Raw genomic sequence first — 17,003 nt, 5'->3', positions numbered from 1 at the left:
TAAGTCTCTTGTGCCAAATTATAGTGAAGCAAAGCAAAATGGCTCTACCAGATCCTTTAGGCTGAAATTTGAAACAAAAGAGGATTTACTACGAGCAATGAAGTTCCCATTAGTGATCGGTTTCGAGCTTTAATCCATTCAAGAGCTTTTGTTTTTTCTCCTTCGATGCTATAAATGCCAATTATACGGACATCTTTCAAGTACATATATGAACGAAATTTATTGTTCCATATGTGGAGAAAAAGGTCACGGGAGCTCTAAAACAGCCCCCTGCCAGAAACCGAAAAATGTGATCTTTGCAAATCAGACAGTCACCCATGTTACATTTACAAATGTCCTATTGCATAGGCTCTGCTGAAAGGTAAATCTAATTCAAAATGAGATTCAGATGCCGAACCTTGTCGTGGAATATTAATAGAAAAGTTACCGATCGAATTCCAATTCATTCGCAGTTCTTGAAGTCCCATGCCCTAGTCCTGATTCAGGAGCATTTCTTGTCGGAGGACCGTCAAAGCCTGTTACCACTATTTTCTAATTTTTATCTCCTCTTTCGTAGTGCAGTTGTGAGACTGCGAGGCAGACCATCTGGCGGTCTCGCTATCCTATCCCGATTCCATTGCAAGCTATTAGCAGAGACTGATTACTTTATTGCCGCTAAGCTTGAAAATCATGTAGTAATTAATGTTTATTTGCCTACAATTTATAACAACGAACAGTCTGATTCACGATTTTTGTCTGGCTGCAAGCTTTTAAGCAGGTTTCTTAATAAACTTGCCTCTAAATCTGTTATAATCAGCGGATATTTTAATGTAGATATAACAAAGATAATGTCTCCCCGATCACAAATCTTTTGGAGCTGCGTTCCTCCCGACTATTGTGTAAGGCCTAAGAATGATAGCTTTTCATATATTGGACCACTTTCCTCAACTTCTAACTTAGACCATGTTGCTGCTTCGTTTGGCAGTCACGAGGTCAAAGATTTAAAAGGAGGACTGTACTCTGACCACCTTCCTATCTCTACTTGCTTTTACTCATCCCCAACTATGGTTCAAAGTACAGAATCAAATTGGTTTTCCTACCAAGATTGGAAAAATGTGTCAAGTGAGTCCTTCAGTAAAGTCTGTGACGAGATGCTGAGCAAAATCAAAGTGCCTTTCAATCTTTTATGCAATTGTGCTGTGCTGCCACAAAGTGAAATGAACATTTCAGTTGAGCTCACTTTCTAATTGGAACAAATAAATCACGCGCTGAAATGTGCTGAAAGAAGCACCGTTCCTCTTCGACGCGTTCGTAAAAAGTTACAGCTAGAAGATTGGTAAAAAAAAAAATAATAGAAATCTAGTGAATGCGTGTAATTCAGTCAAGCTATGGCTTTTTATTTGGAACGACTGTGGTCGCCTGAGAGATGGTTTAGTAAATGACTTGAAGCTCCGTACGAAACGGAAATTTAACAAGGAACTGAAAAACCATAAGTTGATGCTGATCCAGAAAAATGTAATCCGTATTGCTGACAACCCCTCCAAACTCTGGAAGCACAGCAAGCCTACCAAAGCCCAGAGTGCTAGTTTGCCTGAAAAATGTGGGTTGAATATTTCGCAAGGCAGTTCAGTGCTCCCAATAAAAACATAGAGGAGTTTTTTGAAAAACAGCATGACCTTGTTCTTTCAAATAAGACGAAATCTTTCCTGGTTGTGTCGCCAAGTGCTGTTCACAGTTTGATTCTGAAATTAAAGAAAAAATCTTCCTCTGGTGTTGATTCTATTTCAGCAAGGCACCTGCAACTTGCAGGTTCTTTAATCGAACAACATAGCACTACTGTTTCAGATAATCTGAAACAGATAATCAGATAATGTTTCAGATAATCGCACTACGTTAGTTTTTGATGTGGTCCCTTTGCAATTTTGTATCAGACAAATAACTCCCATTGCTAAAAGGGGCAAAAAACGCTTCTCTCTGCAGTTCTTATCGCCCCATTACCATCTCATGTACTACTTTCAAGCTCTTTGAGACTTTTTTGATAAGAGATATTGTAGAAAACTGTTCCACCCTTCCTCGTCAGTTTGGGTACCAGCAAAGCTTAGGTAGAGAGCATGCTCTCTTTCTACTTATAAATGTGCTGAAGGTTATTGAAGAAAGAGGTGATTTCCTGGTCTTATGTGCACTCGATCTTGCAAGCGCGTTTGACTCCTCTTGTTCACACCCTATCTACCCGGTTGAAACCACCTTGGGTATACTAGTGTAAATTAATATTCAAAATTACGTTTTAAACTTCGAAAGAAGCCTAATGTATTACAAACTTCAATAAAAAAATCCTATGACACAAAAGTCATCCATGATTATTTTTTACATTAATAAATTTAGAGTTTTCCTTTTTATTCTTCGAATACTTGATTTTTTAGCTCAAAATCCATATAAAAATTCTTCAATAACATTAACTATTACACTACATCGACATATAATAAAATCGACTAGAATTTCAACAATTAGGCTATTTTTAGGATTTTTTTTTTTGTTAGCTCGCGGTAACCTGATTGTAAGTAGTACTGTTAACAGTCATTAGCAATCATTTTCATCAGAAAAAAAGGTGCAGGCTAAGGTTGGAGGCTGATGTCCAAATCCTAAGGGACTTCTTCCCCCGTCCCAATTACTAATAAAAATATTATGTTAGCTTTTGGAAACATGAATGTTAACTAAAAAAAAACATAAGAGAAAATGGTAAAAAATTACCATTGTTTTGTGGATGTATTTTCATTTTGGCGATAAGTCTAAAAATGGAACTTCCAAATGTAAACCAAGATTCAAAACAGAATTTTAAACTTGGAAACAAGCATAAAAACGCAATACAAAACTTTAAGCAAGGTAGTCGTGATGGTTCTTTTCAAGTATATAAATGCAGAAATTAAAACCATAAATCTTTGGGAATTGTCCTCTCGCCCATTTAAAGATCATGACCGCCCCTACAATAAAGATTTAAAGTGTTGAGTTTGTGCCCTCTTCTAGTATTCCTTCTAGCCAGTGTCGAATTATTCTCTTCTTATTGCCATCTCTTTACTTTAGCTCCTTCTGTCTTTCCCTAATTTACCGGATTTTTTTATTTTCCAGGATTAGGAAGAACTGGGGTTCTGATATCAAGCTACTTGGTATTCGCCCTAAGAGTAACTGCCAATGATGCAATAGCATATGTCCGTTCAAAGCGTCCAGGATCTTTGCAAACACGATCGCAAATACTATGCGTGCAAAGCTTAGATCATTTCTTGCAACCCGCTTCCCAAATTTTCTCTACAAAGTAAGATATTTCTTTTTTTAGATTAATTCTAGTTGAATTCTTTTTTGATATTCTTTTTTATTCTTTTATTCTTTTTTTCTTATTATTTATTACTATTTATTATTTATTATTATTATTTATTTATTATATTTTATTCTTTTATTCTTTTTTATTCTTTTTTATTCTTTAAAATTCTTTTTTAATTCTTTTGAATTTATTCAAAAATTCAAATAAGAAGTTCAAGAAAAATTCACGATAATTATTCAAATAAGAGTAGAAATCCAAGATGCCCATAAATGTAAATTTCAAAGGACAGGAAAAGATGATGTGTATGATATACATTGTAAAATTCATTTAGCTATATCATAATCCAAGGCAACGTAGGGCTATTCTATCGACGATAAAAAGTGTTTATGAAAACAAAATCAGGTTTTAGGATTAGAGCTGTTCCCTTTGTTTCTTCTGTGTAATAGACCGATTTTAAGTATAGATGAAACGAGATGTAAATGGTATATGATATTTGTTTAAAATCACAATTTCACTTTTACATTCGACTCTTTACCACAACATTAGAAAGTGTGAATTTAGCTTTTTCGATTAAACCGAGGAGAAAATTTGGTACTTATCTCTTATAGCCACCATACTCAAGAAGTGAAGTTACGTTAATCCTAACAAAATATACCTAACTATGATAAAAATATAAAATTTCACAAACAAATTTGGGCTAAATATTTGCATATTAGGTGGGGGAGGGTGAAGTATAGCGAGTGTGCATCCAAAATGTGTTAGATAGAATGACTCTGCATGTTATGAAGTAAGTATTGTTTTCTAATTTCACACGGTCCAAAAAGTTTACCAACACAATACATAATAGCCAAATATATAGTCCCAATTATTTATTTCCCATCCGTTCTGTCACATGTGTTTGTCTTGTCTCACGTTAAGATAAAAGAAACTAGCGAAAGAAACCGGTTCCACAGCGCTAAAAAAATATCATTTAAGCACTTTTATCAGGTTCGGGGTTCTTCGTGGTGCTAATAGTATTGACTGGAAACCCTGTTGATAGAAGGTGTGTAAGATTCCATTGTCTTTGTAATCAGAATTCCATAGTCACACAATGCATCCTCAATAGCTCTCGAATGTGGCAATCCCCTGGGAGAATTTGCTAATGGGACCTTTGTCTCTGAAACCCTGTTGATAGACGGTATGTAAGATTCCATTGTCTTTGTAATCAGAATTCTATAGTCACACAACGTATCCTAAATAGCTCTCGAATGTGGCAATCCCCTGGGAGAATTTGTCTTTGAGGCGGTCCGCCGGAGCTGACGATCTGAAAATTATTTTTAGGTTTTAAATTCCCTTAATGAGGAAACAAGACCCGTGGTTACGGTTCCCCACAGTGAAACAATGGAACTACATTTGAATAAATATTCCAATCCAAACGCTCCGTTTTTTTCTAGCTTTGATTTCATAGAAGAAATCCAATGAGGCTGAATTTACCTTGTAGCTTTTAACATTTTCCAGAAGAACAGAAGCAGAACCGATCTGGGTTTAAAGACACGGGATTAACTACATACATCTGTTTTATAGGTCGAAGAATCAAACAGGGCGAGGATTCACATTGCAAGAAGCCATAGAGAGGCAGAACCTTGTTCTACATGGGGAGGAAGCAAGAAACCTGAGATATATCCCAAAGGTATTGAAAACCTCACTAACGTTTAGTAGTGACGAGCTCACATTGGTTCATTTGACTCAGGCGCTGTACCATTAGCGCCATACCTAAAGGTTTTAACACAAATCTAAAATCGTTTTTTACTCTCCATATTGGTCCTAATACAAGAGTTAGAGCTAAAAAAATTTCTTCATATTCTTTCTTCAAAAAAAGGAACATAGCTATAAATAAAAACTTATTTGCCTGTCCTTCAAGTTATGGTAAGTTTAGACACACTCTTAGGACAGTTTTTATCTTGTAAAAAGAATATTAGAAATACTGTAGTGTTACAGAATAATGACAAAATAGAATTCAAATGTTTGCAACCAATACCCTATCCAGGGGCTAGATTAACAGGTTTACCCCCCCCCCCAAAAAAAAATCTTTTTCTAACTCGTAAAATCTGCACAAAAACACATTTTGGATAAATTTTAAAAAAAATTACCCTTCCCCCTCAAAAAATCCTAGATGCGGCCTTGTAAGCTACAGAAGCACGTGCGTTTCGAACCAAGGCCATTCTTTTCTGATTTACAGAATCCCACCCCCCTCCTACTGGAATCATTTCGTTTTGCTGTTGTGTTATGTTAGTTTTACTGAAGAAAATGAATAGTTTTCATCATCATTAAAACAGGGTAAAAACAGTCAGATGCACATTTTTCTTCTATTTGAAAATAAAACAGTAAAATAAATGTTCTTCTAGATAAAACAACCCCTTTTACAGCTGAGCTATCTCTTTCTTGTATGTGTGTCTGGACTTGACATAATGTTGCTGTCACATCCAAAGGTCGTGTATGATATTCTTACAGTTCAGAAATAATAATAAAAACTGCTTGCTATGCTGTTCTCAAAGGGAGGATCAGCAGCGCAATCTAGATCAAAGACACCAAATTGTGGTTGAACATCCGTGTCTCTGCTAATTTTCCCTTTGAGAACGGCTTAGCAAACAGTTATTGGGAATTGACTCTACAGTATGAAAATGTTCGACACAATATTGGGTATGGCAGCAACATTAGGTAACAATGAAGAAACTGGTTTATAATGATATGTAACGGAAAAGGAACATGAGTACAATGATTAAATACAATTAGCTATATTTGAGCCGAGAAGACAAAGACATATGAGTAGGATGAATACTGAAAGCACACATAAGGCTGCTTTGATATACTGCTAATTTTGAAATCCAAATAAATATCAGCTGTGAGGTTGAAGAGTGAAAACAACAGACACAATATTCAGAGGTCGAGGATTCAAAAAAACTAAGTTTTTTTAAGATTTTGACAGAAAATTAAAAAAAAAATCTCTGAAGTTCTATCGGCATTGTTTCGAATTTTGCCAGAATTGGTACTTGTTAATTATCCAGAACATATTCAAGAAGTTTGCTCTATTTGATCTGAGCAAACCGGTTTTCAAAAGCATTCGGTTATAATTAGTTTTTTCTTTCGTGAAATAAACTAAGATACATGTATATTTTAAATAAATATTTAATGAATAGAGGTGGTTAGGTGTTTAAAATAATTCATTCTGTGCTGTCTGCTTTCCATAATTCTTTATTGTAGTTTCCATAATTTTGTTACTTAAAAATTATGTTTTCATCATATTTTCGTATATTTCATTATGATTAACCTAACGTCACTTCTTGGTTGTGTTATGTATAATTAACAAGTGCCCCAGAATTTTCCAACTTTTCACCAGAATTTCTCCAGCAGCGTTCTTGAGGAGAATACAACCCGGTAGATTTCATAAAAATTGATAAGGTCAGGTCAATTTGACAAATATTGACTGGCGCAATCAGTCAAAACCGACCAGAACTGCTTGACGAACCCACTAGGGGTCAGAGATGCAGCCTCCTCTTCGATATGGCTTAGCTTCAGAATGATAGGTGCTTGAAGAAACAGATTCTAGACAGGTCAAGGGTTACCAACTCCTTTACTGAGAATAACAATACGGTCTACGGCTCTCTATCCTATAGGGCAATATTGTCTCTGAATAATCCCAGTCCAGTGCAAGGCCTGACTCAAAGCTGATCGGACAAAGCGATTGTTTGGATCCCCCCCTCCCTGCAAAAATACTTTGATCACTTCTAAGGATCAGATTTGTGTGCAAATGTGGTGAAAATATCCATACATTATCAAAAATACCACGTAAAAATCGAAAAATCATTGTGGCCAGTTAGAAGAGCTAATTATTAATCAATTCATTAATTAAAGCTCTATTAATTCTTCATCACCAAAAGACATCGACCCAAACTCCTTGGCTTGACCATGCTTCACCCCGGAGGTGAGAAATGTGGAAAAGTCGCTAGAAACATGCTAGAAACATCCAGGAGGCAATACACAGGAGTACAGAAGAAAAATCTTTACAAAAAATTCAAAGGGAACTTCGAACCATGGGGAAGCTTCCAAAGGTATAGTTGGAGATGGGACAAACATTGGCTGAAGATTGCCGGGGAATCGCAGGTAATCGTCTAGTTTTTACAAAAACCAAAATAACAAGGATTGAATCATCAAATGAACTAAAGGGACTGAGGACCCCCCCACATCGAAAAAAATAAACCTTGTTACCTTATATTGGGGAAATATTTTCGCCAAATTAAACATGTCTACTGTACTGGTGATTCAAGTGGTGATAACACACATCAAGCTAAACCATTGTTTGAATAACTGACGATGGAATGTCAATGCGGTTTCTGTTCAACAACATTTGGCCATGGCTAAAAGCTTTGAGATGTGATTCGAGCTTTAAAACTACATTTTTGGCCATTTGGCCATGGCTAAAAACTTAGAGAGGTGATTCGAGCTTTAAAACTACATTTTTGGCCATTTGGCCATGGCTAAAATCTTTGAGAGGTGATTCGAGCTTTAAAACTACATTTTTTGCCATTTGGCCATGGCTAAAAGCTTTGAGAGATGATTCGAGCTTTAAAACTACATTTTTTGCCATTTGGCCATGGCTAAAAGCTTTGAGAGGTGATTCGAGCTTTAAAACTACATTTTTGGCCATTTGGCCATGGCTAAAATCTTTGAGAGGTGATTCGAGCTTTAAAACTACATTTTTGGCCATTTGGCCATGGCTAAAAGCTTTGAGAGATGATTCGAGCTTTAAAACTACATTTTTTGCCATTTGGCCATGGCTAAAAGCTTTGAGAGGTGATTCGAGCTTTAAAACTACATTTTTGGCCATTTGGCCATGGCTAAAAACTTTGAGAGGTGATTCGAGCTTTAAAACTACATTTTTTGCATAAAATGACAAAACGGAGCTTCTTTTCATTACAGTGCAATAATAATTAATTTCTATAAGTGATTAGTAATTACAATAGAAATTAATCTTCAATCCTCAAATTTCCGTTACAACTGTACCCACAGTTGCAAACAATCTTAATTGTAGCTCATTCTGAAAATGTCTAAGGGGCAGAGGTAATATATAAGTTTATTTCGAGTTTATTTCGGACTATGAAAAAGCCACTGATGAAAAAATATTAATTTAACGATGTCTCATTTCACTTACATTTTAATACACTTACTTTTACTTTCACCTGACTTACATTCCCTTGCACATTAGTAGGTGCTCTGAAAAACAGTTAGTTATTTTTCTGACAAGAAAAAATAATTTGCTCGTTATTCCGAAAACAAATTACTTTTCAAAAAATTGCATTTTGCCTGAATGTTAGCACCCAAATGAAAACCCTCCCCCTCTGATAATTTCCACAGGGAAACGAAATTAATTCTGTCAGTGGTTTTAGACTAAATGCACAGAGTATGTTTAAGGTAATTTTCATCATATGCGAACGTCTCTGTCAATTATGCAACATTGAAACATCTCAGCCAAATTTTACTCGAACTTACATATCAGCCGAACATGAAAATATCAAGTATGAAAGCCTTTTTGATACGCATCAGACAAAGACCACCTTAGATCGTTCAGATACAAGGTTGCTGCTCAGTGATACTTTGCACCCGTTGAAATCGCCATGCAACAGTTTTGAGAATGGAGAAGGTAAGAAACTTTCTTTTTTTAATTTTTAGATTTTGAGATTCACCAATAAATAATAATAAATGAGTGACTCAAAATGACATGGATGAGACATCTATTTCCAAAAGCCATAAAATAGAGGATGTTCGAAAGGGTATTGACAGTCACCCAAAATTGTAACTATTATAAAATTATACTAATAAAATTATAAAATTAAAATTATGTAATATAATTATATAATTTATATAATTATATGATTATATAAAATTATATATTTATAATAATTATAAAGTCATAATTTTTACAAAAATTATAATTATTATACAAAAAATAAAATTAGAACAAAATAAGAATCCTTTATTTTAAGTTTTTGGAGATTTCGAGGAAAGTTAAACAAAAAGTAAAAAGTTATACAATAGTGGAAGAATTAACGACCTGGAAAACCTAAGCAAAATAGCCCTGCCTCCTCTTCCTACAAACAGATAATGTAAAATAAAATAAAAAATCGATATCAAGTGATAGAGTATCTCTCAAAATACTATAATTAGAGGAGCAATCTCCCTATAACTTCAATTACGAAGGAGGTTCCAGACTGAACTCAGTTTATAGAACTCCATTCCTGGGGAGAGCATTATCTCAAAATCAGCTTTTTAATGTTATGACCCCTCTCCTCCCAGGGAAAAGGTGTGTTTTTCTCAGGGTCACATTTCGGCGTACATATGTAGAATCCCAATAAGTAAATGGAAACTTGCTTTATTTCTGGAAGTACGAGGAAAGTTTGTCAAACACTGTAAAATGGGTAAACTAAACGAGTATTTTAAAAAATCTGGGTAGATATAATACATGGATATATGGACAGTTTCAGCTTCAAAGCCCCCTTCCTACCTTTCTATCCCTCGTTACATTCCATTCCTTAATTTTGAAGCTCCGTATTCAGTAATGAATAAAATTTTGGATGCTCTAGCATAAGGTGAATCCATATTAAGTTGTTGAGCCACCACATGGTGCATTATACTCTATTTAAATCCATTCACATTACTTTTACCCTATGGTATCAAAACCAGCGCTCACATAGGAGTATAAGTCAGATATTTATCCCAATTACTGGTTTGAAGTTTTTTGTTTTCATTTTTTCGGAGGAAGGGGAAAAATTTCGCAAAAGAATTAGATTTTTACCGTGAATTGTAGGTTTCTGATTGACAGTTAAAATTTACCAAAGAGTAAGGTACAGCTCACCACAATCTGTTTATGGTTTTTCAGTCATTTTATTCTCTAATTACAAAACCGTCCAATTCGCAATAGAACTTGAAAAGGTATATCAAAATCTATTAATCGTTACTTTCGATGTTTCACCAACCCGTATTATTGTATTCAAAGCGTCAGGGGGCCAAATTGTTGAAACTGGTTATGGAACTTTTTTTGAAATGTCATAACAAATTGAAGTTTTTTCATATTTCGCAACTAATTAAACTTTGTTTTTCAATTTAACACATATTTAATTGCTTAATGCTATGAAAAATAAATTGGTGTTCTATTTCCTATATTTTGAATCAATATTTAATAACACATCTTTAGTAGATTAGTACCTTCCTTCCAATCACAAAATAGGCCTCGATTCAAGATTAGGGAAAGATAACTCATACCCTTTTTACCTTTCTTTGGATCTACACTCATCAAACAGAAAGCTTAAGAGGTACTCTATCCAGTGGCGTAGAAAGTTTGTATGACTCCCCCCTCCAGGACGATATTTCAACTTATCATCCCCCAACTTATCATTCCCCCAACTGTTAAACATAATATAAACAAGACTCTTTAAATTTTTGCATTACGGAAACAAAGAAGTGAAAGGAAAAGTAAGTAATGTTTTTAAAGAATTTGTGTTTAAACTTATACGTAACAAAACATAAACAAAATACACTATTTTTAAACATAGTAGTCCTATTAACATTACTATACAAATAGCATGAATGCTATAATAATCATTATTATACATGTTACATATATATATTATATATATATATACATATTTTTATATATATATATATATATATTTATATATATATATATATATATATATATATATACATATATATTTATATATATATATATATATATATATATATATATATATATATATATATATATATATATATATATATATATATATATATATATATATATTATATTATACCATATTTTAATCATATTAAATATATTATTACATATTATATATATAATAATCATTATTATATATAATATATATGCCAGTGGTTACTCAGTTATTACAGGGTGTGTGTTAATAAGAAACTTGGGTACTTGCGTATTAGCCAGTACACACTCGAAAAGTTGGATCTGTATAAAGGATTATAACTGTCAGTTTTCGGAGACAATTAACTTGGGCTCAGTGGAAATCTAAGTTGTAGGGGTGTTTTTACTAAATATTTAATATATAAAGATGTTATTTAGGTTGGGTTAGGTATTTAATATAATACATTCTGGCCAGCCCCCCTACCATTATTCTTTGTTGTTGTTTCCATAATTTGGTTACTAAGTATTGTGTTTTCATCATATTTTGGTATATTTCATTATAATTAAAATAAATTTACCTCTCCAGTGTGTACTGGTTATTACACAAATGCTGACACAGCTAATAAAAATGACCCATTTTGAAACGAATAGGGAATGGTAATGAAAACTATTGTAACAGCAACGTTTCGTGAAGCTAATAAACGGACAAATAAACATGAAAAACAGAGGAAAACCGGCCTTTTCAAATAAATTTTTTCACCCCAACAAGGATGGCACACAGGGTGGTCTCCCTCTCCCTTCATTCCTAGGCCACTGATTCTATCAGAATCTATAAATCTGTCATAATATTTACAACCATTGACATTTGACATTAAGTGCCATCTACTTTCCCAGCAATTTATTTTATATTTTCTGTTTGAAGATTTTATACTAAAACATCCTATTATGTTAACATCTATTAAGTTGGCACAATATTAACACTAGAAAAAGAAACATTTCGTGGTTTAATTCATATATTTAAGAATATTATTGACGACATACCTTCAAAATATTGGTATACACCATTCAGACTTGCTAATTCTCAATGTAGATGTCAGACCTGTAAAATGGAAGTGAAATCGATTTTTCTTTTTTGAGTAAATGCCTAACAAATCAAAGAGAGAACGGGAAAATTCAGAGGTTTGTAGATTCCTGGGGTAAAAAAATTAACTTTTAGCCTTAAAAGCCAGTTTAATAGGAAAATATATGATAACTTGTCCAAAAGTCGTGTTTTAATAATGGCAAAAAAAAGCAAATTTATAATATTGAATCTTCTGGAGCTTATAAAAGATTACCAGTATATCTTAAAATAGCTCATTTCAATTACTCCTGGAACAGAATTGAGATTATGGTCACCAAACAACAGTTTCAGAAGTAAATGTGATGAGAAACAATAACGGATTGTTAAAAGGCTGTGGCTGTTAGGAGGGCGGGGGTATTCCTAGATGAAAAGAAGAATAAGCTAGACGTTAAATTCAAAGCTCAGTTTCAGAAAAAACGTGTTTATTTAAGAAAAATATATAGGAGTAGAGAGAAATGGCGGTTGATAGGAATTATATAGGGCACCCACTTTCAGTTTTGAGCGGTAGATGCTATTTAATTTAGTCCTACTCCTATTTTAATTAATATCCTAACATGAGACTGAATAATTATAGCATTGATATTAGTATTTAATTTCAAATTTCTGTAGCCAAAAGAAAATATAGCTACCGCCTTATAAGACCCAGTAAGAGATAACCATTCATCCTAACAATGTCAAAATTCCAAAAAAGTTAATGAATCCAAGGGGTGCTATAATATATTTTCATATTTTATTCTTTTTGTTTCATTTTCTAATCATATGATTATGATTCATAATCATTCTATGTTTCATTATATCATTATCATAATCATATGATTATGATTCCATATATCATATTTCATTTTTATTCTTTTTGTATTTACATATTTTATTCTTGTAGGTATTCCATTACACCATCTGTGCTTATGAAAATAATGCGTTACAGTGGCAGTTCTAGGCCAGGGCAGGGGGGACAGCTGCCCAACCAGTTTTTCTTAGATCTGAAATTAAATTACTTTTTGTTTATATTTTTACACTCTCATTAAGGTACCTTGCTCTCCTCTTCCAGATCATGAGGCTTGAAACCGCTACTGATGCGCTTAACTGTGTGGTTTTTAATTGTCAGTGCCTACGACCCTTCGGTCACTAGCCAGTTTAGTTTTTTTTTTTGGTGGATAAGATCAACAATGGCGTTACTTAATTTAAAATGTGTTGAAGTTCAAAATTATTCTAGCAATAATCTTGTGCAATAGTTCATAAAGTTTTTCCGTTCAAAACTCACAAAGAAATGAAAAAATTAAGGATGGACCCACATTTGGAATTTTTTTGAAAAAACAATTCTATAGAAAAATTTTCTCTAAATTTGTGTCACTCTTTTTTACAAAATAGCCTACAAAGCTTCAGTTTACATTCAGAACAAATGTGGCATGCAAAAACAAACGGGAATGGATATATTGGCGAGTAGTGTAAAATTTACTAATGATTGGTTTGTTGAATGGCAAAGGGGGGAGAGTTGCTTTATAATTCTAACTAAAAATTACCTCATTTTCAGACAATACTGACGAAAACAAATTAGAGGAAGATTTATCCTCCAAAAAGAAAAGTGTTGAAAAAGAATTGTGCATTGTGAAGGAACAGAAAAATTTTGATATTCGATATGTGAGTCCCTTTATTATTGTACACTACTTTTTTATTATTACTTATTATAATAAATAATATATTATCATTAATTTTTAATATTGTTATCCCTTATTGTTATTCTTATTAGTTTTATCAGGTTTCTTCTTCCTTTAAACATTTTGAAGGTAAATTCTTTGTTTTTTCATTTTCTTATTGCCAAACGCAATATGTGAGAAGCAGGTTTCATGGTTGGGTAGACCATTTTTAACTAAATTAACATACTTCAATGAGTGGAAGATATCACAGAACAATCTTCTTTCTTTCGTATCTGGTAGCATGATATTCATAAAATCACTTATTTCTGGGCTTAGCCAAAGTCTTCATGAAATCTTTCTTGTTCGTGACGAATACGAAGTGGATTTGAACAAAGCAGACCTGACATGAATTTTATTTAAGTTTCTATGTAGATTTTGCAATATTTTTTATAGTGATTTCTATGTGTATAATGTATAATGTGTATAATGTATACTATATGTTAAAAAAAGTTAAAGTTTTAAAAGTTAAAAAAAATCGACAAGGTCTGTTTTGTATCTGGGACGTAATTTGATGTTGGGCAGGGAGGGGGCGGGTACTAGGCTTGGGAAATGTTCTGTTTTTCTGAAGAAACAGAAAAACAAGCCTTGAATAAAACAGAGCAGAAATAGAACAGGTCAACAAAACGAAAAAACAAACAGAAGAACTGTTTCTGTCCTTTTTTCTTGGCAAAAACAGAAAACAGCTGTTTTCGTTGAAAAAACAGCTGCTTAAATAGCTATTTTTCGGACACTTAAAGGTTAAAGAAACAAGTTTGTAAATGATAAGTTTGGGCTTATCATCAAAAAGTTAACTGTAGCTTCAATTGGTCAAGCCTTAAGGCTTATCATTTAAAAGTTGCGATTTTCCCTTGTGTGGACATTGTCTGGGCATACTACTTTTGCATGGAATACTCAGACATGAAAATACCTGTTCACTCGACACTAGTAACAGTACGCTAAGAGGCTATAGAGCGGTTTCTGACAGCTTCGGAAAGATATCTTCGTTTTTAGTCTAGAAATTGAATGGACCTCCGATGTGAAAACATTAACTTTTTAGTCTCTCATTAAGTTCTCGTCAGGATTGCCACTTGCCAAGGGTAGTAACTTTTTTTCTGCCGTTAAAACTTTTGAGAAAACCTAAATTTTCTTTCCGCAAAACTGTAGTGTTTCTAACAAAGGGGTGAAAACTGTCTGTGCACACAAATATCGCCATCCTTTTTTCTTTATGGCTATGCGCTTTCATTTTCCCGTCTCTTTTTTTCTAAAACTGCGCTTTTATGTTTATAGAGCATCTCCTTGAACTTTACGAAAGTGTGAGGAAATTTCAAAAATATAACAATTTTCGGCATGAAATTGCGCAGTCAGTCCAAAGTCATTAGAGTTTAAGCAGAGCCCATAGTTGATAAGGAGGGGGGTCTCCCTCCAGACCGCGCTTTCCACTGCCGCCATCCTGATGTTTGGACTTCTGAAGTCATCTTAAACAGTATGAAAGAGCAAATATCCATGAAAGAAGAAAGACCGTGATTTATTTCCTAGCCAATGTGTGTGAAAAATTTCAAAAGAAAAATTAATAGTTCAAGAGTACTTCGCATATTTTTACGGCACTTCACATTAGAAAATATTAATGTAGCCCCTCCACCGAATTCATTCTTAAGTAAATAAGTAAAGTGAATCGAAATTTAGACTCTGCTACATAATACTTTCTTTAAGTATTCTCTTCTTCTAAATAGGTGGCAAATATAAAGAAAATTGCTCTTTTTGATAACTTATTTCAAAAATTTCCATGACTTTTTATGTGCAAAATTCTTTCTTCAACGCATATACTTGCTTTTTCATATAATTTGTTACTACCTCAAACTTTAGTTACAATAATAGGAGCAGGCATGCTTTTGAGTATGTAGGTACGTTTTCATGGTCCATTCCAAAAGGAAAAGGGGTAGTGACAATCTCGACTATAACTAATCATAATGACACAATCCAAGAACGCTAGTTCTAATTCTTAATCGACAGCCCTTCTCCAGATTCTCTGGATCTGCGAATATTTCAAAGGTGTAATATAAGAATAATGGACTTTTTGCCACCCCAAAGGATTTATATAAGTTTGTACTACTGTATTTGTACAATTGATGAAAAAGAAAAAAATGTTTCCGGAAAACTCTACGTCACTCTTAAAGAGAGACTAGCAGTTTCTCCTAAAACGATTTTAAGGTATTTACCGCAGAGGTACTAACGCTGAAGGAGCGTTTTACGATTTTTAACCTGTCGTATCCAAATACGACTACAACCAGGTGTCCTGGAATCTACCATAGCCTTAAGGACTTCTGGAATCTTCCATAGCCTCAAGGGCTCGAGGAGTACAAAGGCGAGTTGGAGCAGGCTCTCTTGAGGTTTCCGCACTATTATGAAATGTATCCTATAGCAATAGTGTCAGAGATTGAGGGACCAGAGAAGGACTCACAAGTGACAACTTGTCAAATATAAGCTGCTTTTGGCAAAGATTAATTGCAAAAAGTAAGCTTGTCTCAAAGTACTTTTTTTACTCCAGGACTATGAATTCTTTGAGGGGTGAAGCATTAGGACTATCACTGGCTCTAATATAACAAAAGAGCTCAGGCCCTCCTAAGACTATGTGTGCTAAACTGCCAGATGAATATCAAGAAAAGCTTACCATTACAGTGGTATTGTTCATGGGAGAAAATTCATAAACTATACTAAACCAAACTATTATTGTTAAATATATCAAACTATTATTCCAGATATCAGCAATAGGAGTTATTCGTGCATTTTTATCAATAAGAACCAATGGAAGAGGATCCGAAGCAATACTAAGCTATATCAAGTCATTAGACGGGAAAGCTTCATCATGGCGAAAATTGGAGACAGAGAATAATGCAAAACTATTGGCCTGTTTGTTAATTTCTTGGTTTGAAGGCCTTAGATCCCCCATGCTTGGAACAAATGAACTAAGTTATATCATTGCCTTTGGTGCAAATCCGGCAAGGTGTATAAAACAGTTCGATAAGGTATAGCTTTTCTAATACTTTGATATAACTTTCTGTTTAGATCAAAGATTAAATATCCATTTACAGCTAATGAAATGGCTATTGTTTTTTTTTTTAAGTGACAAAGACAGTTACCATTAAATGTAATTACTTTTTATTTGTTACTAAATTTAAAAAGTTTTTCAACTGAAGGTAAGGAGCAACATTAAAACTTAAAACGAACAGAAATTAATAT

At 33.7% G+C, this 17,003-nt stretch overlaps 2 protein-coding genes across 5 annotated transcripts in view; one reads left to right on the top strand and one right to left on the bottom strand.

The window, feature by feature from the left end:
- LOC136040283 (nitrilase and fragile histidine triad fusion protein NitFhit-like) overlaps window positions 1–12,116 on the bottom strand; it is a 97,650-nt gene extending 85,534 nt beyond the window's left edge. Inside the window, exon 1 of the mRNA XM_065724530.1 lies at window positions 12,015–12,116. The gene's annotated coding sequence lies outside the window, so the exon portion shown is untranslated. The remainder of the gene's footprint in view (window positions 1–12,014) is intronic.
- LOC136040280 (protein tyrosine phosphatase domain-containing protein 1-like) overlaps window positions 1–17,003 on the top strand; it is a 79,785-nt gene that overhangs the window by 55,502 nt on the left and 7,280 nt on the right. For 3 of the 4 annotated variants that reach the window (XM_065724526.1, XM_065724524.1, XM_065724525.1), the window contains exons 6-10: window positions 3,103–3,286; window positions 4,856–4,961; window positions 8,741–8,969; window positions 13,625–13,731; window positions 16,523–16,789. In XM_065724526.1, the coding sequence (XP_065580598.1) occupies window positions 3,103–3,286; window positions 4,856–4,961; window positions 8,741–8,969; window positions 13,625–13,731; window positions 16,523–16,789 (893 nt within the window). The remainder of the gene's footprint in view (window positions 1–3,102; window positions 3,287–4,855; window positions 4,962–8,740; window positions 8,970–13,624; window positions 13,732–16,522; window positions 16,790–17,003) is intronic. The other variant, XM_065724527.1, reaches the window with a different exon arrangement.

The sequence above is a fragment of the Artemia franciscana genome, chromosome 20 (assembly GCF_032884065.1).
Source record: "Artemia franciscana chromosome 20, ASM3288406v1, whole genome shotgun sequence".
NCBI lineage: Eukaryota > Metazoa > Arthropoda > Branchiopoda > Anostraca > Artemiidae > Artemia > Artemia franciscana.
The sequence above is the reverse complement of the archived record's forward strand: the minus strand, read 5'-3'. Positions and strand labels throughout refer to the sequence as shown.